Genomic DNA, 25,600 nt, shown 5'->3' on the forward strand with positions numbered 1-25,600 from the left:
GCTAAGGAAAGTCAACAGTCACTTCTGAGTACGAGGCTGTTAAATACCAAGGGCCGACAGGGAAAGCTGTGCTAAAGCCCTCCACTCTGGAAATGGTCACTGCTGGGGAGGATAAACATGACTAGGCTAGCCCTCCTGGAAGCCAGGCAGGGGACAGTACAGTTCCACCCTGTTCTACCTCTCCATTCTTAAATGCCGAAACCCTTAATGGCTCAACCATCACGAGGCTGGTTCTGTGCTAAAAACAGGTCAAGGACCCAGCACACCCCAGTCCAGTCCAGAGCAGCTCACGGAAGCAGGAAGGTGCTCAAGACACACTGGCTGACAACCCCACGCTAGCCCTGCTTCAATGTCTATACCAGAGACAAGAGGGCTTGGTTTTCTCTCCCATTAGCCAACTAAGGGCAAATCAGTCACATGCTTAGACACAGTATCATAATAGCTCTTTATTTCATGACCCAAATAATTGCAACCCCACTTAAAGCACCTGCTGGATAAGCACAAAACTGTCCCCAAAACTGCTGTCATGATTCATCAGTCTTTATTCTGGGATCGCTTACTTCACTCTATCACAAAGGCACAGAAGTCACCTGAGACCTCAGGTGTCGGCATCACCGCACGGCGCACCAATGTGCAGTCCAAACATTATTAAAGCATAGAGCCGTTTCCCAAGAGTTGTAGTTTTTACTATAAATAATTTTTAAAAGACTAGGCCAATACTGGCCCAACAAGGGACCTGAACTTCTGCAAAGGCTGTTTTGCATCAGCCTTTAGAAGCAGAAACATAGATCCAATCTGCCAAAGCGATTCCTAAATGCTGGAAAATACAACTCTTCCCAGACTGCTGCCACCCACCCATGTACAGTCCCCAACAATACACTTCGCAGCTAAGGACATTCTGGATCTTATCTCAAACACCAAGGGATGATACCAGTTCAGTGTGTGGAGATCTCTTCACCGGGATGGCTCAGTTGCAGCTGGGTCACAGCTGGTGATGGTAGCCTCTTGTGGTGTCTGCTCGGCATCCTCATCATTTTCGGGCTGCTCTGGACTGGCTACACTCTCATTGGTAAGAATGACCCCATCTTTCTTCTTTTCTCCTAACACCTCAAGGCCCATCATCCTGAGATAATGAAGCCTCTCATTCTTGGGTACAAAAGTTCGAATAGAAGCCTTTCCCCGCCACCCACACAGCACAATGGGGCACTGGAGGGCATCTGGATTCCTGCCAACAAAGACGTTTGTAAGCATTAAACATCCTGTTAAGCTACAGCTAATGACACTGACATGCAACCTCTCAAAAAAAAAAAAAAAAGTGCCGTACCCACCGCCCCAATTCCGGCCATGTGTGCAGTCAGTTTTCTGTGTTCCTGACACTCAGTAGCTGCCACCCTTACTACCTGGAACTCCCCAAAGGGTAAGCCCTGAAAATCCTGTAGCCTGGGACCCTCTGGCTTTGGCTTTCAAGTGCTGGGGTTACACCATGAGCCACCATGCCCAGCTACGTATCCAACAATGAGGGATACACACTTACGCAGAATCCGGTTCATACTTCAGCACAACACTTCCCTTTGCTGGAAGAAAAGAGAAACAGACACATGAACCAAGGTTTTCACTTAGTGGCCACAACTAAGATGGGTGTGTGGTCTTCAAGAGGACAACTCTCAAAGGAAGGAAGGAGGCTGTGAGTTAACTCCTGGTCAATTCTCAACACTCAAGTTAAGTAAATAAAGCTCCAGCGCCTAGACCCAGCCCAGAATAACATGAGAATTACCATGTCCTATACTTCATCACCTCAAAGAAGGACGAGGGCCAGCCAGACGGCTCAGCTGGGAAAAGTGCGTGCTGTCCAAACCTGAAGCCTGGAGTCTGGAGTTCGATCCCAGAACCCAGTGTGAGGAAGGAACCAATTCCTACATGTTGTCTTCCGACCTCTACATGCACACTATGGCCCACACATACTCAATCATCAATGAAAGACGTAACATAAACCTTCATGTAAGACTAAAAAAGAAAAAAAGAAATAGAAAGTTCCTGTCTCTTTTTAAATCTCTTCTTTGAACTGTGGTTCTGTGGAAGAGATGGAGTGGGAGATAAGTGTTCCAAACTGCACACCTGTGGCTCCCACCAGAGTGAGACAAGTCATACAAGCCCAGGACCATGCAGAGTGAGCTGTCTGTACGCACCAACAGACGCTTGTGAGGAGTGCAAACAGAGGAGGAGGGGCTTGGTGAAGAAGTTCAGGAGCTGTAAGAGGACAGTGCAACCAAGACTGTGGGTCTCACAGAACTAACACAGGACCTGAACTCCAGAGTCCTACAAAGACAGGTAGAAGAGTCAAGAGGTGGGCCACACAACCAGAACCCCAAATAATGTCCAGCTCAGCCAGGGGCTTAAAGAGTCAGGCCCAAGTGCTTTATAAACTCAGGGGGTACTGCCTAGTAGCAGAAGGGATTCCACAGGGACAAGGGAAAGAACCCTCAAGAAGGGATCAAGTCTTTCATATGAAATGACAAGAATTTGCACAGAGCTCACTGTAATGTTATCTGTAGGTGACTTAAAATGCCCTCCAGAGTGAACGTCCTATCCATAGCTGTTATTCAGATTACTTGCTGTGCAGCCAAGGATGATGACTATCTGATCCTCCTGACTCATGTCCTAAGTGCTGGGGTTACAGACAGGCTCAGTTTCTGTAGTTTATCAAAGCCAGGGCTCTGAGCATGCAAAGGGAAGACCTGTGTCAACTGAGCACATCCCTAGCCAGGCATGACTTTTTTCTCTCAAATATTTTCAGTCCATGACTGGTTGAATCTGAGGAGGTGGAACCCATACAGAGGGCCTATCTGAATTGCTACATGTGACTAAGAAACGTGTCCTAAAATTAGAAACACCTGTTACAGGTGTTACCTGTTGCAGGCCTCATTAAGGTAACACAAGCCAGCCTCTGGATCCCTTTACTCACCCAAGTCCTTGACTTGACTATAGGCCTCACTGCTGAGTTTTCTGAAGAATGGGTTCTCTTGGGTCAACAGTGTCTTCACATCTTCCATTGACACAGTGATAATTCTTGAATTAATAAATGGATACAATGTATATATCCCCTGTAAGAGTCGAGAAAGCACCATGATCCCATGGGTACTTCAATTAAGAGATTGATACAATGAATATATCCCCTGTAAGAGTGCACAGTGATCCCTTGGATACTTTTACTGAAGAGCTTTCCTGTGAAGTTCATGACTTGACTTAAGTCCCTCCCCTGGGTCAAGGCCCTGGAGGAACTCAAAGACCTCTTAGGTGGCCCAGTCAGCTCCAGCAAGTCTTTAAGTACTGAAATCTAGTGGCATGCCCTAAGGACCTCTCTTGGCTGTCTCACACCACCATGGCTAAGACTTTCCATTTCCAAATTACCTCCTGTGCCAAACGGAAGGCACAGTCAAACTCTTCGCCACTGTTATTTCGACACCAGACTTTTATCCCGGTGTTAATGACCTGTAAGTTAAAAATGAGAGGAAACAGGAATTAAGGACAATTGTTCACTGCAGCCCCTTCCACTGTAGGGTAACATGGCTGCCTGTAAGCAGCTTTGGAAAGGGATGGGAACCCTTTCTGGAACAGTTTTCCAAGAATCAACTCATAGTCCCACCACTTCTATGTCCACAGCTCATGAACAATTAAACACAAGAATAAGTGGCACACATCTCAGGATGCATCCAGACAGAGGCACTTCATGTCACTGCCCTGACAGCCCAGCAGACCCTGGAGGACAGAACAAGGCAGCTCCCGGTGGCACTGTTAGGAAGCACAGCCAGTCGGCTGGCAAACCTAAGGAAAACTGTCTTGGGAGAAAACAAACCCGGGCACTGGGACCTGCCCCTCCCAAGGAAACCAGCGGCATGTGCAAGGTCCTGCTCGTGGTTCACAGCGCCCCACCTTCATCTTCTCGCTATTGTTCAGCAGTACATTCCTAAGCTCCTTGGAGACCATGTACAGCTGCCGCTTCTTCCCTTCTGTAGTTCGAGTTAACAAGTTCATCCTCGGGAACGAAGGATCCAAGGCATAGAACTTCCTGTCAACAAAGTGGCGCTGCTTACACAGACAGCCCAGGGCAGACCATCTACGAACCTCACAGCCCCCAACAGGACCTAACTTCCAGACACAGTCCACCTGGCCTCAGAGCACACGCAGGATGTGCCTGAAGGACAGCCAGGTCAAGGGCTGTTCCAAGAGCAGCTCTTCTACCAACCACCACTCCGGTGACGAGGAACCCAGACCCCACACCAGGCCAAACATTAAGGTTTTACAATGTATGCCTTCCTGTGCTCCCCGTGCAGGGTCATTCCACTACTGCCCAGACGTACTGTCTCCTCACTTTTCTATATAAGAGCAGACCGGGGACCTCGGGCACTGCCTGCTGCACTCCACTGAGTGACAGGAACCTAGGCTGGGTTCGAGTCGGCAGCTCTTCGGTTCTCTTCAGCTCCAGTGGCAGGGCTAGCGCACCTCTCCAGTACCACCCAGCTCTAAGGCACCATCAGGAGAAAGGCTCTAACTACAAAACACCAGCTGTATGTGACTGGTAGCGGACTGGCTTTGCGACAGTGAATTTTCTACAGCGGGATTCAAATGGCAGGATCCTTACTCAATAGGCGGGAACAAAGGGTCATCTTCAGGAATGAACACAAATGGATCTTCTTTAAATCCAAACAACTTCATTTTCTTTGATGGAGGAGGGCTGAGGAGGGAATATGGAGGTGGTAAGGCAGTCAGCAAGTATGGCAGGAGCATTCACTACCACAGCACCCCTGTGGTCACACCCAGTACTCGGTCCTGAACTGTAGGGCTGGATCCCACACAACACCCAGTGCTCTGCTGTGGGTACTCTCTGCCCTACAGAGCAGAGTGTAACAAACAAGGCGCTGTCCTCACTTCCCGGAAATCCCCGTGGCTAAGGCTCTGGGATCCCACTTAGCTGACATGCCCAGATGCAGTTTTCCTCACCCACAAACACCATCTTTCTTCTCATTACTCTCTGTGTTCTCAGTGGTGTGTGTTACTTCTGAGTCACCGGCTCCAATGATCACCTGACCGTCCAGCTCAGGGAGGTCACCAGGATTCCTCTCTGTGGCACCCACAGGGCTGGATGCTATGTTCTCCCTGGGCTCTGAAGATTTACTCTGTACCTATCGAGGGGAACAAGTTCATTTTCACAATAAAGCAACACACTTCACCACTGCAAGAAAAGTAAAACTACCACGTTCATATCAACCAGTTGTATTTTTCTATGACATTGCATGACAACAAAATTTTCGTCTTAAAACATATCACTTTCAGAATTTGCTCTTTAACTGGAATTTACAGGCACTGTTCATTCAGAGCCAACTCTCCAGTGGCCCCACAAAGAACACCACAGGCTGGCCTTCGTAGAGGCCTATAGAGCCAGCCTGTTCTTAGTCAACAACCCTGTGTCTACTCTGGTTAAGGGACACGAAGTTCAGGAGAATGTGAGAATGTGCTAACCAGGGGTCCTGACATGTTAGGAACAGGTACGTAACTGAGGAAACTTAACCAAAAGAGGGCTGTTGGAACTGCTCCAGGGTGTGAGTAATTAGGAGAACACACTCCCAGGGTTTCAGGAACTGGGGTAAAGAACTGGCTTGGAGTAGAAGCCAAGGTTGCAGTCACACGTTGAAGCTCCTTTAAGCCTGGGGACGTAGCTCGGTATGCTAACACACTCGCCCAACACACACACAGCCTGGGTCTCAACCACTAGCAACACTAAACAATCTACAAAGCTGTGTGTCCTGTCTACACGTCAGAAGATTAGTAAAAGTAAATCTTTCAGTTCCATTGTCAGACTACTATTTAGGGAGCTTCAGTGCAGGCAAGTCCCAAATTTTCCTCAGGTCAGCAAGCTATAAGAGCCAAATCCAAGTCACAGCAACAGTCTTAAGAGACATCTCAAACAGCCCGCTGTCCACAGCTCCTCTGAAAAGATACAGCACAGCGTCTATGTCTCTGGCTTTGATTCTGAGTGTTCTCTGCTCTCCATGACTGACTTGTTAACACACTACCTCATGAGGAGTGTGCCCCTGCTCATTTACACACAGGGCAGGTCAGACACCTAAACTAAGTAAGAGACAGAAAAGCAGGAGAGAGAGAGAGAGAGAGAGAGAGAGAGAGAGAGAGAGAGAGAACATGGAACCCTGCAAATGACACAACATACTCTAAAAAGCAAGACAACTCATCAAAGAAAAAACATCCTTATACACTGCAGAAGTAGCATGAAGCCAGAAAGCACTTCAGTGTAGGTCAACCTACAGCACACTCACAACAGCCTCTGAACTGTTCCCAATAGCTCAGAACCACTAGCTACGGATACAGAGCACAGAAAACGCCACTAGTACAAACTAAGACGCATCATTTCTAGGGCACACACTACTGGAGCTAGAGGTAGAACTGACTGGTAGAGCATGTGCTTAGCATAAGGACTCTAGTTTCAACACCAGCTCCAAATAACTAACTAAATGCATGCCACTGTTAAAACACATTGTAAGAAAACACAAGGAAACCTCAACTGACTACTTGGAAACAGCCTTTTAAATACACTGGCATTAGTAAATTAGTAGTAAAATGCATTAGTCTAGTTAATTTTAAAGCGCACTACTGGAAAAAGACGCCTATGGCTGGCATCCTACCTCCATCAGGAAAGAGTACAGCTCTAAGCTTTACTCCAAAGGGGTTAGGGCCACAGTCTCAAAGTGAGGACCTTCTAGCCTACCAAGTTCATGGTGAACACCCAAAAGCACAGGGTCTCTGCCTTTATCAGTCAGAAGCTGAACAGTTACCCTTGGCCACTTGTAACTGTGGCCAGAGTAGGTTGCAATCCTTTGAGAAAACAGTTCTTTGTTTTTCCAAAGCTGAACAGTCTTAGTCCTAACCCAAGATGATCTTGAAGAAACAGAGGTTTGCACAATTCCAGGCACAGTCCATAACCACAGAATCTGACTTATGAGCCATAATAACGGCTAGGCTAACAAAGAAGAGGGGAATGACACAGAGATTGGGAAAGCCACGAGACACCACGTCCCATGACTGCTCACAGATGAGAAGAGAGAGCCTCACTCATGGCCAGTACACACAGGGCCAGAATGAACCCTATGGTGGAGGACAATGAATGTCAGAGCCCCTAGTCCTGCCCACCATCAATCTCCCATCATTCCAACTGCTGTTAAGTAGCTGAACTTTGAGACAGAACGTGCTACCCACACACGGCCTTTCTCACCATCTGTTTGTGAGAAGTTGCCTGCTTTTTTGAAAATCTGAAATTCAGATGAGTCCCCTTCCTTCAGGCTTAGCCTCTCTAAACATCCTCAGCCCTCAAAACCTCCACTTTGCTCTGCATTTCAAGTGAACTAACTCTTACAGGGTTTGTCTTGTATGAACAGTAGTAAGGTCACATGTTCTGTTAGACGGTTTTGATTTAAAAGCCCTTACCTTTGGCTGACGTTTATTCCATGGCATTGATGCTTTTTTGACCAACACTGCCACAAAGAACCCTCCAGTATTCTGATGATGTGGTAGTATTCGAAGGCTAAAACAGTATATATATATATATAAAACGTCATACAAATGATCTGATCTTCCCTTCTTGCAAACTCAGCCCCCCTCACAAAGAGCTCCCACTCATATCGTCTGAGAAGTTCACGGAGGGAATAGGGGAAGACAATCACACACGGATGGAGGAATACTGCCATGATCAAGGTGCACTGCAGCATTTATGGAGCTGTCATATGAAGCCACTGCTCTGTACAATTCCTACACACTAACGAGTGAAGGGTGAAAAGCTCATGCAGTCTCCAAAGCATTAACTCCGAGGTTCTAGCCAGTTTCAGGATCTGTCGACACTGTAGCAGCAAGCACTGGGTACCGAGTTCACAACTCAACAGACCATCTCCCACTCCAAAGCCCACAGTGCCCACAAACCTACCATCGCTCAAGATGCATCGCTTGTAGTTTTTCCAGGTCTTTTGGTGGGAACATAGTAGGTCGAACCTGTGTATGCCTGCCCTGGGGCACCTCATCCCAGCCTGCGAACCACTGCCCATCTCTAGTCATAACCTGCAGAGAGACCAGCAGCACTACCACAATGAAGAGCATGCCGTACTCAAGGAACATAGCATAAAGGTAAATTTGTCTCTCCAGAGAAACCAGACTATTTGCAAAGATAAAGCTAAAACATGCAGGGCAATAACTTATATATAGCATCTTTTAAAATTACTGAAATACCTTCATCCCAAAGTCCAGGATAAATATCATCAAGCTCTCTGACCAGGTTATTTACTTATTTAAAAAAACAAACAACCAAATCTCAGACTGTTTGGGCAGGAAGGTCAATGGGGAATTGTTTGTTTATAAAAGCAAGGTTGAATTGCAAACCCCCGCGCCCCCCCCCCACACTCTCAAAAAAGTAGCAAGGTTTTAATTTTTTGGATGAGAGCAAAGCTAGGTTCTATATGAGGAACAAAAAACAGAGAAAAAATACATGCAATATAGCATTTGTCTTTAAATAGAATCTGTGCATGGATTCTATATTGTACAACCAGGTGATGATTGATTCACAATACCCAAACACAAATGTTTTCCAACGTCTGTGGCTCTTAAATCCTTCAGGTGTCCCTGGGTCCTTTGAACTAAAGCCCTCACTGCAGGATTACCTTCCACTGGGAGACTCCAGGCATCCACTTCAGTCCTGGCAACTCAGCAGACACATCAGCAAGCTCAAGAGCACCTAGGAACATATACAAGGGAAACCTCAAAGGCTGCCACATTTGCCCATTCAAAGAAACACAGCAAAGTCCATACAACATGGTTCCATTCTAAGAATGTCCAGGGAAGGCAAGTCCATTGACAGAAAGTGGCTTAGAGTAGGACCAGGAGTGAATGCTAATGGCCACAAAGAACCCTCTTTGGGTACAAAAATGGCCTCGAATTGGACTGTGGTGACAGACTCAGCTCTGTAACTTTACTAAGTCATTTAACTGTATTCTTAAAGTGCAAATGAAAACTCACTACACACACTGGTCAGGTGATCAGCAATTTCATGCCTTTTTGTCTAACACTCCAGAATTGAGTTCACTCATAAAGTTTACATCCCAGGAGGTTTCCTAAAGTTGCCCACTAGGCACAATTGGAGCAGCCTTACAGCAGAACAGTGGGGACACACTCGGGTCCTGCGGTCTCTAACAGTGACACTGTAGGAGGCTGTACTGTGGGGACACACTCGGGTCCTGTGGTCTCTAACAGTGACACTGTAGGAGGCTGTACAGTGGGGACACACTCCGGTCCTGCGGTCTCTAAACAGTGACACTGTAGGAGGCTGTACAGTGTGATCACACTCGGGTCCTGCAATCTCTAACAGTGACACTGTAGGAGGCTGTACAGTGGGGACATCAGTCACCATTTAAGTAGCTACCAATACACACTTGTGGAAAAGAATAACAAAGCTCCTTGGAGAAGCAAAGAAAACCCCGAATAACTGCATAAACAAACCAAAGGACCCCACGGAGACCCTTGCTGGGAGGCCTTTCACAGAAGCAGCCTGCTCTAAGAACCTCCTCCTTCCAAGCAAACACAACCCCCTGACACTGGTTCTCCATCCAGGGAGGCCAACAGCTGCACCCAGGAGCAGAGCTGGCCCTGGGTAAGCTCCAGGCCACCTGCAGTCTCCATGCTGTTAGCCACCTTTCCTCCAGCTACAGCACTGTCCAGCCACAGCGCTGACCACACTCCTCCAGTACTTAACCAAAGCACGTGTCAACTCTCAGTGTTTGACATTCCCTCATTTCCCAGAACCTAAGCACTTTCTGTTGCTCCATTTTCTGTTGAAAGCTTGTGACTAGGCCCAAATGCCAGGCCTGACGACAGAAGGAAGGACCCTGTCACCATCAAGCCTGTGCTTGAGGTGAGAATAGCTACATTTAGTATCCACACTAGTCAAGAAAACTAATCACCAATCATCAAGAAACCAGTCTTTTTTATATTAATAAAAAGGCACCCCAAACAGTGTGAACACCTCAAATCCTACAACTACCCTCAGAGGTTTCTGTACTGCTGGGGATCAAACCCAGGGGCTGGTCATGCCAGCCAAGGACTGTCACCAAGCTACATCCTCAACCCTGGGCTTTTTGAAAAAGGAACTCCTGTGCAGCTCAGACTGGCCTTGAATCCAGTTCCTCTGCCTCCCTCTTCCTGCTGTTGAGAGCACAGGCCCTATTCCTGGCTTAGCCCTGAGACTGAGCAGTGACAGAAACTACCTACAAATGATCAGTATATTGACTGCTTTTCAGACCTCAGGGGCCTAGGCTGTAGCCCCATGTAGACATGAAGTCTATCATTCTAGTTATCAGAATCCCATTTTTCCTAAAAGTACAGCTAACACAGACACAAATCTGAGCAAGTTCAATTTGGGAGGTGGAGGGGGGAGACACAGCTAGAGACAGTTTTTTTGTGTGTGTAACAGCTCTGACTGTCCTGGAGCTTGCTTTGTAGATTAGGCTGACCTCCAACTCACAGAGATCCGCCTGCCTCTGCCTTCCCAGTGCTGGGATTTCAGGCATACACCACCACCGCCCTTCACAAGTTCAGTTATTATCACTTGACCCAGAATGCCTGAGGATATGACATCATTTCCTTCTCCACATGCACTTTGAGAAGTTAAATACTACCAAAACAATTGTTCCAAAATCCTATCTTTACTAAGGCCAATGTGTAAGAATACAAATACATGTATTAAATTTCAATCTAAAGGACTCGGCTGAGGGCTGACTACACAACCCAGACCAGCCAGAGCTGCAACACACCTAAGTCCAGGGATGGCAGGTGGGTGCCATGCCTCAGGATATGTGAGTGTACTTCCCTAATCATGCTTAACTTCCTCCATGTTTGTGAGGATGGCACACTGCTGGATTGTGATATTAAAACATGGAGAAAGCCTACTGTTTGCTTTTAGAAAACCCCAGTAAGTGAAGTTAATAGAGAAAAGCTAACACTTCAACAAAATTCTAAAACTGAAGCACTTTAAAAAGCATCATGAAAACCGCTGTTTTGGAATACTGTTTGAAAATGCTGCCTGTCTGATGTCTCAGTGTAATTCCGTATGCTAAGACCTTACAATCAGTGGGATGGAGACTAACAAAAACAATCACAGGTCTGAAAAGGTGATGCAACTGGAACCTGTGTACAGGCTGTACAATGATGCTGTCAGTAAGAGCAGCCCTCTAAGTCCTCAACACAAGAAGAGTCACCAGAGGATTCAGCAATCCCCCTCTAGAGGCACATCCCAAAGCAGGGAGAGCAGGCTGTCTAGGAGACTCTTAACACACCATGTTCACAGCCTGAAGTCCACAGAAGTTCCAAGCAGAAATCCAAGTGTCACCCACTAATGATCCAGTAAACAGGGTGGAGTCACAGACAACTGGGTACTGCTCGGTTCACACACGGAATGAAACCCTGACAGAAACCTGGTACTGAGGCAAACAAGGCCGTGACGAGAAGACAGCTACAATATGACCCACCTTCATAAGGACCCTAAACCACAAGTCCAGAGGAAAAAAACCCAGTGTTGGCAGCAGGGTGGCTGCAAGGGACGCAGCGACTTAACTCAGTTCTGCAGGACGAGGAAGTGAGATGGACAATGGTAAAAGCTGCACAGTAATGTCAGTCCCTAACATACTGTGCTACAGTTCATGGGATTATTCTACCCCATTAAACACTTCTACATAGACCAACGTAGGAAGGACCTAACATAATGGCAATCATTTTGTCATCAGAGGAAAATGAGCAAAGCTGTGTCCTCAAGCCTTTAGATTCCAAGCAATTAACAAAATATGACAAACGCATCACAGAAACCTATTTTTAACTGACACCTCACTTAAGAGTTAGAGGCAAGAGGTTAAACATACACGCAAACCATCAAGACCCCGCCTCCCCGTCAGCCACAGCATGCTCACTGTCCCTCAAGGACCAGCACACATGCGCACCTTCACTCTTTTCCAGCAGAGCTGCTATCACCGCTTCATCCTCGACGGGGTTCAAGGAACACGTGGAGTACACCATCCTGCCCCCTTCTGCCAGCTGCTCAGCACCTCGAGTCGCAATCCGGAGCTGTAGGCTAAGGGAGGATTGCAGGTTACCACAACAGAGCTGAGGCTACAGAGCACCTACTTACTTCGTCACACACAGATTTTATAAGAAGCAAACGAAACACTTCAAGGTTGCAAATGAAGTTAATGTAATCTTACATAAGTTACTGTGTCCATTGTTTAAAAAGAAATCTACTTTACATTTTTTCTGTTCTGCCACGTTTCTTAACAGTTTGACAAGAAAAGTAGAACATATTTGGAGAAATTCTCTATCAAAAATCTCCAAATTTATTCATACATGTGGTTTTTCTATGAAAAATATAAACCCTTTCCTCCATTTTACAAAACCAGTACCATTTAATAAGCAAAATTAAATGATTAATTTGCAGTCAGTTTTTACTAGACCATCCCATTACACACTGAAGGACATGTGCTTTTCATGTTAAAAGACAAAAGAACACCAAACTCTATATACAGAGAGAACCAGTGAAAATGCTGTGTGAGCTAAAGAGATGGCTCAGCAGTTAAGAGCACTTGTTGAGGACCGGGTTTGGTTTCCAGCATCCACATGGTGGCTCGTGACCATCCATAACTCCAGTCCCAGGATCTAATGCCTTCTTCTGAACTCCACAGGCACCAGGCACGCATGATGTGCACATATATACATTCAGGCAAAAAATTCATACACATAAAATTAAAAAGTATGAAAAAATGCCACACAAACAAGGCAATACTAAGTAAGCACAAAGAGATGCTACCCTGAGAAATCCAAGGTTAGTTACAGGAGAGGAAATGCATGCTTCAAATGTTATGTGAGATGGTCATAAAAGGCAATTTAAATAAACATGCATCTTGACAGAATAAAAATAGCAGTTACTACTCTTTTTTTGGTTTTTGAGACAGGGTTTCTCTGTGTAGCTTTGCGCCTTTCCTGGAACTCACTCTGTAGCCCAGGCTGGCCTTGAGCAGTTACTACTCTTAAAGGCTTTAAAGCAGTGGTTCTCAAACTTCCTAATGCTGCAACCCTCTAATACAGTTCCTCATGTCCTGACCCCAACCATAAGATTATTTCATTGCTACTTCATAACTGCAATTGTTCTGTTATGAATCATAATGTAAATATCAGATATGCAGGATATCTGACAATTGACCCCCAAAGGGTTGAGAACCACTGCTTTAAAGCAACTTGTAGTGTGCAAGTAAACTCATGAGGCAGCTATTAACTGTGGCTCCATGTATGTGTGCACCTGTAGATGGTCAGTCAGGAAACAACACATATTGGCAGTCTGTCTGTCTCCAGGTCTAACCAGTTCACTTACCCATGGAGCTGCAAGCTGTTTAAAGTGGTCCATTTCTTCCAAACATCAATGTTTTTCCTCATCGTGCCATCACCACTGCAAAGAAGATATTTAACAAGCTGAACCCCTGCCAGGGTAGATGTTTGACAGGCAGGTTATACCCAAGCTGAGTTGCAAAGCAGGTTTTATAAATACTGACTAAAGCATCTCTATCCTCATAGAAGACAGTGTCTTTCTACTTCAGCTTTCAGAGCACGACACTTCGACATTCAATTCCAAAAGGAAGTACAGGAGTAGAAAACCTCATTTAACCCTGAAGAGACTCTTTCCATGGGACAAGTCTTCCATATTTACAATGCTTCAGAGAAAACAAGTTCTGGGTGTCTTTGAACCAATTCTAAACACAAATCCATTTGTTTTGTATACACCTTACACGTACGGCATGAAGATAATTACATGTCATTTTGAGTATGTAGTGTTTTGATTGTGACTTGTCACTGAGTTCAGGTGTGGTTCACCTGGAGATATGACAAGGACTCAAATGCTTTGGCTTTTGAAGCACTTTAAGTTTTCAAATCAGGATGTTCAGCTTGTACCAGCAACACCAATCTGTATACCTACAACATAGGCCCTTGCGTAAATGCTATTTAGAAACCCGATTAATAAAAAATGACATTTTAAAACCAGAATCACACTTGCAAAGGTTTGCCACAGCAAATCAACCAAGCCGATTTTATACTATTACCAACTTTCTCACTTCCTCCACTGATTTGATAGAAATTCATGCATGTGCATCTTACAGGACAGGTTCCGATTGTCCTATTTCATCTACCAGGGTTTGTTTCTGCCCTAGCTGTTGACTCTGCAAAGCTTCATTTCTTTGTGCTTCAGGAGCAGGTCCAAGAGACTGGCAAGACCTGATACATAATCCCAACCCTAGCTGGATGTGAGGGCTCCTATGGCAGAAACCCTACCATAATTTCAGAAATTTCTTTAGCCTATAACCAAGTGTTTGCAAGACTAACTTATTTTCAGAATATAAAAAAAATTTTTTTCTTTTGATTATAAGACCATATGGGTAGAAAACATGACACTCAAGGTTAAAGAATATTGTAACCAAGGAAACGAGAGAATTCATGACTCATGTATTTAATTTATGACGCTTCACACAGAACATTAAAAGTTTTACTTACCATGCTGCAAGTTATTTAAGGGAGTCCACACTCCTAAATTTCATAAATTCTAAAGTTTCAGTTTCCATGCATTTTAACTCAGCCACACTTAGCATTACCAGCTACAATTTTCATACTAAGTTCTACTACAAGCAGTAAATGTTTAACAAAATGACATCCTTCCCAAGAGGTTTCCTAAGCACTTTGATAGGTTCTCTCAGGCAGATTCTGAGCTCTGGTCCCCACAAATCCATGTTGTTAACTGCTTGGGTTTTTACCTACTTCTGAACTGATGTCTGTAACAGGGCAGGGTCTTTCCTTGTTAGACAATGTTTCTACACATAAAGTCTAATTCTAACATTGATGCCATTAAATTTGAAGTATCAAGATACAGATAAAATGAGTATTACAAAGGTTTCAATTCTTAAATTCCTTTCACTGAACTAAGCAGCAAACTTTAATAGAAAACCCTGACAGTGATATCCCAAAATGCATCCTGGGGTGTGCGTTCATGTGTGCATGAGTGCATGGTAAGCTCCCTCTTCTGGAGCTGTTTATATAACACCCTTCCCCATACTCCTGGCCACAGTAACCATATGCACCACCGTGTTCATGTGCCACTTCATTTAATCTAATCTACGTGTGATTGGATGTCCTGATAGATATGGGGCTTTCTGGCCTCTTAATATAAATACCTGCAAGGAACATCACATAAAATTCGATCATAGAAGAGAATCTCTTTCCTTCCGTCCACATCTACTGTGAGTCTAGGGATGCTGGACGCATCATGGTTTACCACCATGATGCAGGGACTGCTCAACCTTTTGGCCTGATGAACGAGCAGATAGCAGCGCTTGTTGTCCACGTCATTTGCGATAACAAATCCCTCTAGGAACATAAAATTGTAGTCAGGTGAGATGCAGCAGAAGTAGAATCACTCCCTGAAACACATAACCATAACCTCTGGTCGGCAGATGAGAAGAAAAGCTCTGTGAAATGTAAGACCTGACATCAAGATTTCCTAGGAAAGCGAAAAGGAGCTGTCAACATGTGGATTTTATAGGCACCCAAAAATATCAAAACCTCAAGTCTCATTTGTGAGCAGCTGTTTACCTTGCACCTGATGAGCTGTAACTGTTGTGCTAATGACTTCTCTAGGATTACTGATCATGAGGGAGACAAAGAGAAAGGCACACAAAACCTTGCCCATGTGCCAGAGCTCTGCTCTAGAGTGAAAATCTGGCTTGGGGCAGGGTCTTGTCACCCGAGCCCATCAACGGGCTCTGGGACATGGTGCTTGGTGTCCCAAGCTCAGAACTATCCCGGGAAGTTTCCCAAGCAGTAACCCTGCTCATTCCTGGTTCCTCCCACACTCCAACAAACAAGACAAAAGAAGCTTAACAACATTTACGGCCAGGATCACTCTTCCTAACACCAAGGAACATAAGACATCAGGAACACACAAAGAAAACTGCTCCTGTCAGCTAAGAAGGCCCTTTACTGACAACATGGAAATATTAAAAACAGGTAATACAGATGCTTTGTAGGGAAATTATTATCTACCAATAAAATGAGGGCTTAAAAAAAATGACACCCAAACAAGGAGGGAGAGAACCGTCCACACTGCTAGTAAGTCAGGCAACTAGAACAGAACTGGGGCCGGGCAGCCAGCTGCTGAGACAGCCAGCACAAGAGACACTGGCGAATGCAGAAACGGCCGCCACCTCACGAGCACTCTGCCACCTCCCCACACCACTGCACATCACATCCCACTTCAAATACGGCACCTAAGGCTGCCACAACCCACTGCTGAAAGGTGAAGGGCTGTGAATGGAGGTGGCTAACAGCAACTAAGAACAACATGCCACTGCTTCTCACCTAAGGCAGGAACTGACTCAAGCAGAGGTGTACTGCCCAAGTTCGAAAGTAGGTCTGCACACGATGCCAGGCCTGACATACACCTGCCCATTTCCTATTACAGACAGCACATACAGAAAGGGTCTCAGAGCCTGATCGTGCTGGTGTGAGAACTCATCAAGAGTGAGCTACCCTCGGTAGTCACAGGTGACTTCATTGCCCAGGAAGCAGGAAAAGGGAGGCCTTTTCCTCGCCCACAACCCACCAAAGTAGCTTCCCTGCCCCTCAGTGATTACCTGGAAAGGGGACACTCATGTCTGCATGCAACATTTCAATTAACTGTGTGGTCTTTGATCCAGGGGCCGCACACATGTCTAAGATCTACAAAACCAAACAAACAAGAAGGCATCACTTTTCAAAACTGTAATACTCTACATTTGATCTTAAACCATCTTGTGAGTCACTCTAGTATGCTGACTTGCATTCCAAGACCTAAATAGCACTTCTACGTGATGGAGAGAATGTTCTCTGCTCAGAAAACCAAGAAGTCACACGGTGACAGAGGCACAGCTTACACAAGGGTGGGACAGAACGAGGCTGGGAGCTGCAGAATGCAAACGAAGAATGGAGTCACCCCAGCATGACATGGCAGCCCCACAGCAGGGACCACGCCCTTCACTTCGTCCTTTTTCTAACTGTTCCCAGACGATTGTGTGGACAAAGTCAAGCCATCAATTTAATTAAAATTATGCAGCAGTGCTTAGCCCAAATGAGCTCCATGGAGTCAATGTGATTTAGCCAAAAAGATCACAAAAGGGTTACATCTGTATAGTTAATTTGCTAAGTTAACAATAAAAAACAAAAAACCCTTTAAGTGTTAAAATCTTGAAATACATACCATTATCAAAGGAAAGGAGGAGGCAAAGGCTACCACTAAGAGGGTTCAGCAGAGTGGCAATCACTGCCTACACCTACCTCCCATCTTCTTTCTGGTACACTACCTTATGATGTGGCTCCACGTTGAGCAGCAGTGGGGGGATCATGCTGACAGCCTCCTGCCGGCTGATGTTTCCCTTGGGGAGAAAACCAGGAACAGTGAGAAAAACAGCTCTTCAAATGAGACATGTGTCGAGTGCAAGAAGAAAGGTCCCATAATCTTCCAAGAACAGAAAACTCCACTACCACACAAAATACTCAGTGAGGAGAGATTTTTGAATGAATGGATAGTTGCTTGCTATCTAAAGATCATTAAGAATGACCCACTAGCATCAAGGCTAGACTGTCAGGTATGACACTGGAGGCTGGTACCACAGTCTGGGTCCTCTCAAGCACAGGGTTGGATAAGTGTCCTCAAGGGCGGTCTCCTATCTACAGAGCAGCAGATAGCCAGGAGGAAAGAAAGCGGCTGTTAGGCAATGTCCACTTGCTAGATCTAAGCAACTCTTGCAGAGACAAGACCATCAGCTACTGATCCTACCTGTAGCTTTTCAACAACTATCACCACCTCGAGTTGTTTTCCTGAGGGCATGAGAGCTGGCGGCCGGAGCAGTAGATCGACCAGCACTGCCTCAGTCACAACTCTACCTACAGCCTGCAAGCGGTTTGGGCATGCACAAATCACCAGCTTTTTAGCACCCAAGACACTGGCCAAGCACTGACCCAGGACAAGTCAGGATTATGACATCAGAACGGACATCTAGACTTCACAGTTCCACCTGCCACCGCTCTCGCAGGTCTCTGGTCAGCAGTGATTCACTCACCTAGGCACACTGACTCAAAGCTGCCAGTCTACCCATGTGACTCCTGTTTCAAAACTCTGCAGAAGTTACAAAGCTAACTTTGCTCAGCTGCACAGCTCTCACTACCTAGCTCCTGGTAAACCCAGAAGCCTTCCTTCCAAACAGCTACCTCCTCATACCACTAACTGGGTTTCCATTACCCACTAGCTGCCTACCACACTGGTCCCCACAGCCTCTGCTCTACCCAATGCACAAACCTGATGCTCCCCAATGAATCTTTTACTGAGCTACCACGAATAAGGAGCTGGGAAGAGCACAGTACAGACAGGGATGTGGCAAATCTCAATTCTTACTATCCAGGGAGGGAAAGCCAAGGCAAATTTATGCCCTTTACCTATTTTGACATAAAGCCATGGTGGCAGGAAACAGCTAGAAATTGGAACTGAGCAAGGTGAATGACATTCAGATTGGTATGTCAGGTGCCAGGAAAGAAGTACGGGAACCACAGTCCTTCTGAAGCTCGGTGAACAAGAAGCCCACTGCATCTAGTGGCACAGAAGGGTCACCTGACCAGAAAGAGGTGGACAAGAGGAGGAGGGGGAACCCCTGAGTTCCAAAAGAAGGAAGAGGAAAGCGCCAGGGCGCACTTAACCACTACATGAAAAGACAGTGTCTGTTCTGGGGACACCTCTGGCTATAGACCTGTGATTGAAGCTGCTCAAAGCAACCCTGAAGGACAGCACCATGAGAACCACAGCTACACCTAGCTACAAACATTGGTCAAGGTCAAGTATAGAAAAAATACATGGCCAAGATTCAACAGCATAAAGTGTGGAATTAGCATTAAAAATAAACTAGGCAACTTCCAGTCCACTAAGTAGCCTTAAAATGTTGTACTTTTTTTTTGTATGTATGACAGTAAATAGAATGCACATCCAAGAAAAAAGAGTACACAATAAACAGCAGTCCATGAGTGACTGCCCAGTCCTGCACTCATCCAGATTCTACAGCCACATCAATCCACAGAGGATACAGTAAGACAAACCGGCCATGTGACAGGTGAACTTACTATCCTCATGATTCCACGACTGAAACAGGCTGCAGATGAATCAACATCCAGACACTAAACTCGTGGTCCTGCCTATGCCCCTCTACAGTGGAAGTTCCATGACACAGCACTTGTGTTTTCAGGCCCCCAGCACACCCACAGAACCAACTTACACACTCAGTCTCGCTAACCAGGAACTGATGAAACTTTGCCAACAGTGGAGACTTTCTCAAGATTTTTCGACTTAAATTTGTATGCCAGGCAAGTTCTTCAGGGTACCTAAATGAGATGAGTTGAAAGTTAAGAAATTCACCATTTTCAAACAATAAGGCATGTGTAGCAGATATTTAAATGTTAGACAAACATCTGATCATGATATTCTTAATCTATGTTCTGTTTCTATACAAAGCAGTTCTACAAGGCAAGAAAAGAGGAAACCGCCATTGCGCTCATTTTTAACTCCTAGACCAGGGTTAGCTATACAGACTGAAGAATGAAGCCTCTTTGCCAACTGTGTCAATCCATGGACGTTCTATCTTTATGAGGTCAGTGGATGGGAATGTGTCCCATCTGGCCTGTACCTAGTCACCAGTCCACAATGGCAGAGATGAGGGAGGGCTCTGGTACGACCCACAGCACAACGCTCACCACGCCCAGTTAACCCGATGTCAAACAGGCGAGACAGTGATCAATCTGCACGTCACTGCTGACTGTTATGCCTGAGGCACAATAACGAACTCCACTAGCAATGCAGGTCACAAAGGTTCTATGTATCAATCTGTAGCCATGGTAGCAGGTGGGACAATGAACTCAGGCTGACTGGAAAACAGACACAAGTGACGAACTGGAACTTGGGACTGACGCAGAGAACAAACAAGCTTTCAGCATCGTAAGACCCTACTCAATAGCCATGCTTTAAGATACATGGGATAAGTTCTGTCTATGAACTATGAAAATGGAACTGATTGAATTTTACACACAGCGCCCTCCACTCACACAGTACTGTGAAGCTATGTTCCATTACCAGGCAGTCAAAAACTGAAGTATTTGTTCTGGTTCACTAGAGGCAGTAATATAGAGACCCCCAGTTTGGGGTCCTAGTGTTGTATTTGAGAAATCTGCTGGGCCACTGTGTCACCTGAAACACAGAGGAGTAAAATGCCAACTTTGATATACTTCTGGCAATCGCAAACTTGCCTGTGACCAATGACAGTATAACTGCAAATTACCAAGTCACCAGAGCATCAATGTGAACACCATATACCACTTAGACTTACTAGAAATAACTGAATTTGCATTTCAAGTCAAGGGAGCAACCTACACATAGTCTAAGTAAATAGCTTCTATGGTCCTTATGGGTCAGTTTCTAGTTTCAATAGTTAAGGTGTAAGTTTACTATGATATGCTTCAAGTTCTCCTGTAGTGAGCATGACAGCTGTTGATCTTATGATTAAAATGTTTTAAAACTTCCAAATAGCTAAATACAGAAGTGAAAATGCATAAAAAAAAAAACAAAGTGACCATACAGCTTTAGAATAGCCAGCAAATACATATATATTTTTAAGACAGGATCTCATGTGCAGCTTTGGCTGGTTTAGAGCTCTCTATATAGACCAGGCTGGACTCAAATTTCTGCCTGCCACTGCCTCCCAAGTACAGGGATCAAAGGCTTATGCCACCTCACCAGGCAATGGCAAATATTTTCAAACATGTACTTTTAAGATCAAATAATCATGGACACGTATATTTGTTGTGGAATAATCTTTTGTTACACTGTGAAGATGTGTTTTTGCCAAAGCACCCTTTGATTGGTTGAATAAAGAGCTGAATGGCGAATAGCTAGGTAGGGAAAGAGGTTAGATGGGACTTCTGGAGACAGAACTCTGGGAATAAGAAAGGCAGCGTCACCAGCAGTGGCAGAGGGAACAGACATGCAGGAGGAGAGATAAAAGCCAGGACTCACGTGGCAACACATAGATGAACAGAAATGGATTAAGTTATAAGAGCTAAGGGGGCAAGCCTAAGCTATAGGCCGAGGTTTCATAATTAATAAGTCTCCATGTCATTTTTTGTGAGCTGGTGGCCCAAAGAAAAATCCATTGACATGTATGGATTTTTTTTATGAGTATCTTAGTAAAAAACTAAGGTTTTTCTGAAGACAGAAGCAGCCCTGCTATCTTTTTATATTATGCCCAATGTGGCCAAAGGCTAGAGAGAATACCCTATAGATGCATTCTGAACAGAGAAAACCACAAGTCCCAGAAAAATGCTGCATGACTGCTGAGATTTCCAAATGTCCAACACTGACATGTAAACCTGACGAAATAACTGTCACTGATAATGTGAAAAGCTATCGATTAGGAACCTAAAGCATTCCATCTTTTTTCATACTCCAGCTGCATTCAAAAAACTAAGCACAGCAGCAGCAGCTACTGCCGGCCATTGACAGAGAAAGAGACACTTCCCTTCCCCACCTTCCTCCGGAGGCTTTGGGAGGCTCTGCCCGACACCCATACACAACTGTAGACAACGACACAGGAAAGCAGCCATGGCATGAGCTGTGGTGAGGAGTTCAAAGCACTGTTCAAAGAGTGTGTTGTGGAGTTTGCTGGAAAGTGAAGAACAGAATGACTACAAGAGCACAGCCTGAGTGGACCTGCTTCCCGGAGATGCATGCTGAAGGGCCTTCCTACTGGCTGAGGCCAGTGAACAGAGGCTTCCTCATCTGCAAAGCCTTTCTGCCCAATCCCTGTGCAAGGTTTATGGAACAAATGTCTTCAGGTGAGATGTAAAGCAGCAACTCCATGAGAAACTAAGATGCCAGAAGCCTCCACATCAAGCAACGCACAAGCACCACTACCACCAGTTTAAGTCTCAAACCAAGGCTCAACAAGAGGTCAGTCAGCTAGCTGTCTGTTACCAGGGGGATGAAGGCTAGATGGTAAGATGCCTCCTTACCTTAATTCGTCAACAACCAAAGCAGCTGAGGTACATCTTCCTTTCTCACCGACTCACTACAACAGACTTGCAACTGAACTACAGCAATGTACACGTGAGTCATTCCAAACTACTAAACTCTAACTCAAACGCAAAACCTGGAAGCGGGGGGCATCATAAAGGTACTCTGCAGCATCAGAATTTGGATCATTGCTGCACACTGATTTCAGTGTCTGACATCCAGTACTCATTGAAATGAACATGTTGTGCCTAACTAAGCTAAGGATACCACAAATAAATCCAAATGGCCAGTGAGAAAGGCAAGCTACATTCCATGATGACCAAAACCCTAATCTTGGGTTGTTACCACAAAAGATTACCTAAAAATAAAAGAGGACAACACCAATTTGTAAACAGTCAAAGCTCCAGACATGGTGGCACAGGCCTTTGATTCCAACAGAAAGAAGACGGGGCATCCAATCTCTGTGAATTTGAGGCCAGCCTGGTCTACATAGCAACTTCCAGACCAGCCAGAGCTACATAATGAGATCCTGTCTCAAAATAAAAAGCATAAAATAGTTAAAACCTCCAGTTACCAGTAAAGACATACTAAATTCACCCTTATATAGCAATGACTTAAAAAATACTTTTCTTTTGTGAAAATTCTATCCCTAAATCTGAAATCTGAAACCATAATTTAAAACTTCTGTAAGTTTGTTCATTCAGGTATCTCCGGAGCATCTGCGCTATTATGGGGCACTTAGGTATTGCATGAGGTATCCTACGCCTCATGCTCTAGGGATCACAGGTAATACGATCATGGGAGGTATCACGGGAACAGGAGTGCTTGACTGCTGGACACAGTGCAAGACTGAACCTGCCTAGAGGCTGTGCCAGCCCGTGGTGAGGCTGTGCCAATCGGAGTCTGCTCTCCCTTGGGAGAGCATCTACCCTGAAACTCTGATGTGGGAAAGAAAGGAGGGGCTGTCAACAGAAGTGAGAAGCCACTCGGGAACATCAAAGAAGAGGCTGGACCCCAAACCAACTGACTGAACTTGGTGTGGGAAGCATGACCAGCAAGTCATTTACGAACATGGGCACGCCAGTCTGACGTTCACAAAAGCTTCAGGGAAAATAACCTAAGATGCTGGACAAGTTCACCCCGGCTCTTTATGCCGACAGCGATTACAGAGCTGAGAGATGCATCCACGGGGCATAAACATAAACAAACGAGTAAATAAGATAAAAATCCAAGAAACACCCGACACGAGTGAGGATTTTCTACCTACCAGCTTAGTGGCTGTGGAACTTCAACTTTCTGTCCATCTACCTCCAGGTCCTCCAACTCCTTAAAATACTTGTTCTTCAAGCAATGGAGAATCTCTTTTGCGTGGCTATGAAAAAAATAAGCAATTTTCACAGTGACCTAAAAAGCTGAGTTGGTAAAAATTTAATAACTTTAAGACTAAAAATATATCTTTAAAACTAAAGCCAACTCTGAAATGTTCCTTAATCATCCAGGGGTGTGCGGCCTTCTCACAGTCCGGCACTGTTAATTTTTAAGAATTCAATTTGCAAAGCAACAGAGCCCACTGACTGAAACCAAAAATCCTTCTAGTTTACTGTGCTGCATTGGCGAATGCGATACTGCACTTCTGCCCGGCTTCATTTCTATGTGCAACACACCTTGGGGATGGTGTACAACCATGGGCAGGGAGAGGAGAGGCAGAGGAGATGCCATGCACAAACCTCCCGTGTTCCTCGGGTGGACCCATCCGTTCACCCACCTCCAGGAACCAAGTCTTTCTCGGGTTGCGTTTTCTACTCATATTCTGATCCTTCCACCTGCCACGCCGAAGCAACCCAGGCTGCCCCCCTGCGCCCTACCACCCTCCCCAGCGCCTCCAAGTCCACATGCCCAGGAAAGGCACATCAGTCTTACCTTTTGTAACCCGTGATTCTCAGCGTGGCCGGGAGGGGCTCGCGGAGTGAGCCCATGAACTGGTCCCACTCTCCCTCGGGCACGATCTTGAGCTCCTGATAGTAGTGCTCGAAGAGCTTGTTCTCCTTGATGATCTCGGGGTAGCCGCCTTCCCAGTCCTGACAGGAAAGCGAGGGGTGAGCGAACCCCCCGCCCCACGCCCGCTAACCCGGCCCACGAGCAAGCCTCCGCGCCCGAGCCCACGGGGCGCCCCTCTGTCCCCCGCGCCTACCGCCTGGCCGCGCTTCCTGCCGCCCTCGGCGCCGTCCTCCCCGCCTTCGGGCTGCGCCTGCAGCCGCCGGCCCCTCGCCCGCCGCCCCATGGCCCACGCGGCTGCACACGCGGAGCGCACACCGCGACCCGCTACCGCCAGCTCGCACGCTGTACTTCCGGCTGCTCCCCGAGGACCCCGCGGCCGGGTCCTCGCCGGGGCAGTCAAGAAATATGCCTTGGAGGACGCCACACTCTCTTGCCGAAAACGCACGAGACGAAAGGGTGATCGCCCTACAGGGAACATGTTTCCCCACAGAAACCCCCAACGCCGCTGAGCATGCATCACCCCCGTCATCCACGGAGGCTCAGGCACCTGCGTGGACGACCTGAGCACGGCGCGTGCGCAGAGAGGCGAGCCGCGCCGCCGCTGTCAAAAGGAGGCGATACCGTGGAGGGGCGTGGCTCGGTGGCAGAGCTGGGCGGGGCCATAGCTGGGTAGGCGGGACTCTGTGCGACTCCGAGGGCGGAGCTCCGGCTGCAGGAGAGCAAGGGCGGGTCCCTGAGTGCTGGGCTCTTGCTCTTCCTTCTCCTCGCGGGGCCGAGTGCCAAAGGAGCTCTGGGCCAATGTGAGGCAGATCGCGGGTGGGAAGGGGTGGGGCTCCCTGTGTAGGCGGGGCTCTGTGCAATCCGGCTCTCCCTCGGAACCACTGCGGGAGGGTATGGTCTGATGGTGCTAGCTTGTGGTCCAGTCCCAGCCCGCACAGGTGGCTCGCCCCTCCCCTGGGCAGGTACGCACTGCTGGGGCGCCGGCTCGTGTGGGCTGCTCTGCGCCCTCCTCCCGGGCTTATATGTGGCCTCACTTGGACACCCGGGCATGGAGCACGCTGCTCGACCTCAACTATGGGCTGGGACGAGTTGCGCCTGCTGGACGCTCTCACTTACCTAGAGGGTTTCATGGCCTTTGTGATCTTCGCGGCTCTCAGTTGGGTGGGCTCTCCCTACGGCCGCTACTCGTCGCAGTTTCCCGGCCTCCAAGTGCCGGCACGACCCGCCTGGTTCCTGCAGGAGCTGCCCTCGATGGCTTGGCCGCTCTATGAGTGCGCCCGCCCTGCAGCCGCGCGCCTGGGCAGCCTCCCCAACCGGGTCCTGCTGGCCATGTTTCTGATCCACTACGTGCAAAGGTAATGGTTTCCCTCCTGAGCTCGCTCCTCCCCA

At 46.6% G+C, this 25,600-nt stretch overlaps 2 protein-coding genes and 1 long non-coding RNA gene across 4 annotated transcripts in view; 2 read left to right on the top strand and 1 right to left on the bottom strand.

The window, feature by feature from the left end:
* Positions 1 to 431: 431 nt before the first annotated feature.
* Positions 432 to 24,594, bottom strand: Nsun2 (NOP2/Sun RNA methyltransferase 2). 2 transcript variants are annotated; one of them, XM_059276752.1, is made up of 19 exons: positions 24,405 to 24,573; positions 24,134 to 24,291; positions 23,481 to 23,585; positions 19,428 to 19,533; positions 17,469 to 17,540; positions 16,764 to 16,848; positions 15,306 to 15,498; positions 13,460 to 13,534; positions 12,039 to 12,169; positions 8,715 to 8,788; positions 7,988 to 8,118; positions 7,495 to 7,591; positions 4,999 to 5,180; positions 4,640 to 4,732; positions 3,931 to 4,066; positions 3,409 to 3,489; positions 2,963 to 3,101; positions 1,535 to 1,574; positions 432 to 1,225 (listed from the first exon to the last, which is right to left on the bottom strand). In XM_059276752.1, the coding sequence occupies exons 1-19, from the start codon at positions 24,492 to 24,494 to the stop codon at positions 955 to 957; spliced, it is 2,259 nt and encodes a 752-aa protein (XP_059132735.1). In that variant the 5' UTR covers positions 24,495 to 24,573; the 3' UTR covers positions 432 to 954. The 2 variants fall into 2 exon arrangements, with proteins under 2 accessions (XP_059132735.1, XP_059132736.1); XM_059276753.1 differs by lacking the exons at positions 432 to 1,225; positions 1,535 to 1,574 and adding an exon at positions 1,606 to 2,247 and having other exon boundaries at positions 24,405 to 24,594.
* Positions 19,745 to 23,681, top strand: LOC131922028 (uncharacterized). Its single transcript, XR_009382163.1, has 2 exons — positions 19,745 to 20,143; positions 21,651 to 23,681. It is a non-coding gene; the product is annotated as an uncharacterized LOC131922028 (long non-coding RNA).
* A 448-nt stretch (positions 24,595 to 25,042) lies between the features above and the next one.
* Srd5a1 (steroid 5 alpha-reductase 1) overlaps positions 25,043 to 25,600 on the top strand; it is a 48,537-nt gene continuing 47,979 nt past the window's right edge. The window contains exon 1 of the mRNA XM_059276754.1: positions 25,043 to 25,566. Coding sequence (XP_059132737.1) covers positions 25,286 to 25,566 — 281 coding nt within the window. The 5' untranslated portion in view covers positions 25,043 to 25,285. The remainder of the gene's footprint in view (positions 25,567 to 25,600) is intronic.

This window comes from Peromyscus eremicus, chromosome 11, assembly GCF_949786415.1.
Source record: "Peromyscus eremicus chromosome 11, PerEre_H2_v1, whole genome shotgun sequence".
Taxonomy (NCBI): domain Eukaryota; kingdom Metazoa; phylum Chordata; class Mammalia; order Rodentia; family Cricetidae; genus Peromyscus; species Peromyscus eremicus.

What these genes read in the sequence shown, in the direction of transcription:
- Nsun2 (XM_059276752.1), bottom strand. Translation starts at nt 24,494, where the DNA reads ATGGGGCGGCGGGCGAGGGGCCGGCGGCTGCAGGCGCAGCCCGAAGGC. An exon ending in ACGTGGAGCCACATCATAAG is followed by an intron (nt 16,849 to 17,468) that starts GTAGTGTACCAG and finishes TTGGTTTTGTAG; the next exon opens with ATCTTAGACATGTGTGCGGC. An exon ending in CCTTTGTTCCCGCCTATTGA is followed by an intron (nt 4,067 to 4,639) that starts GTAAGGATCCTG and finishes CTTTGTTGACAG; the next exon opens with GAAGTTCTATGCCTTGGATC.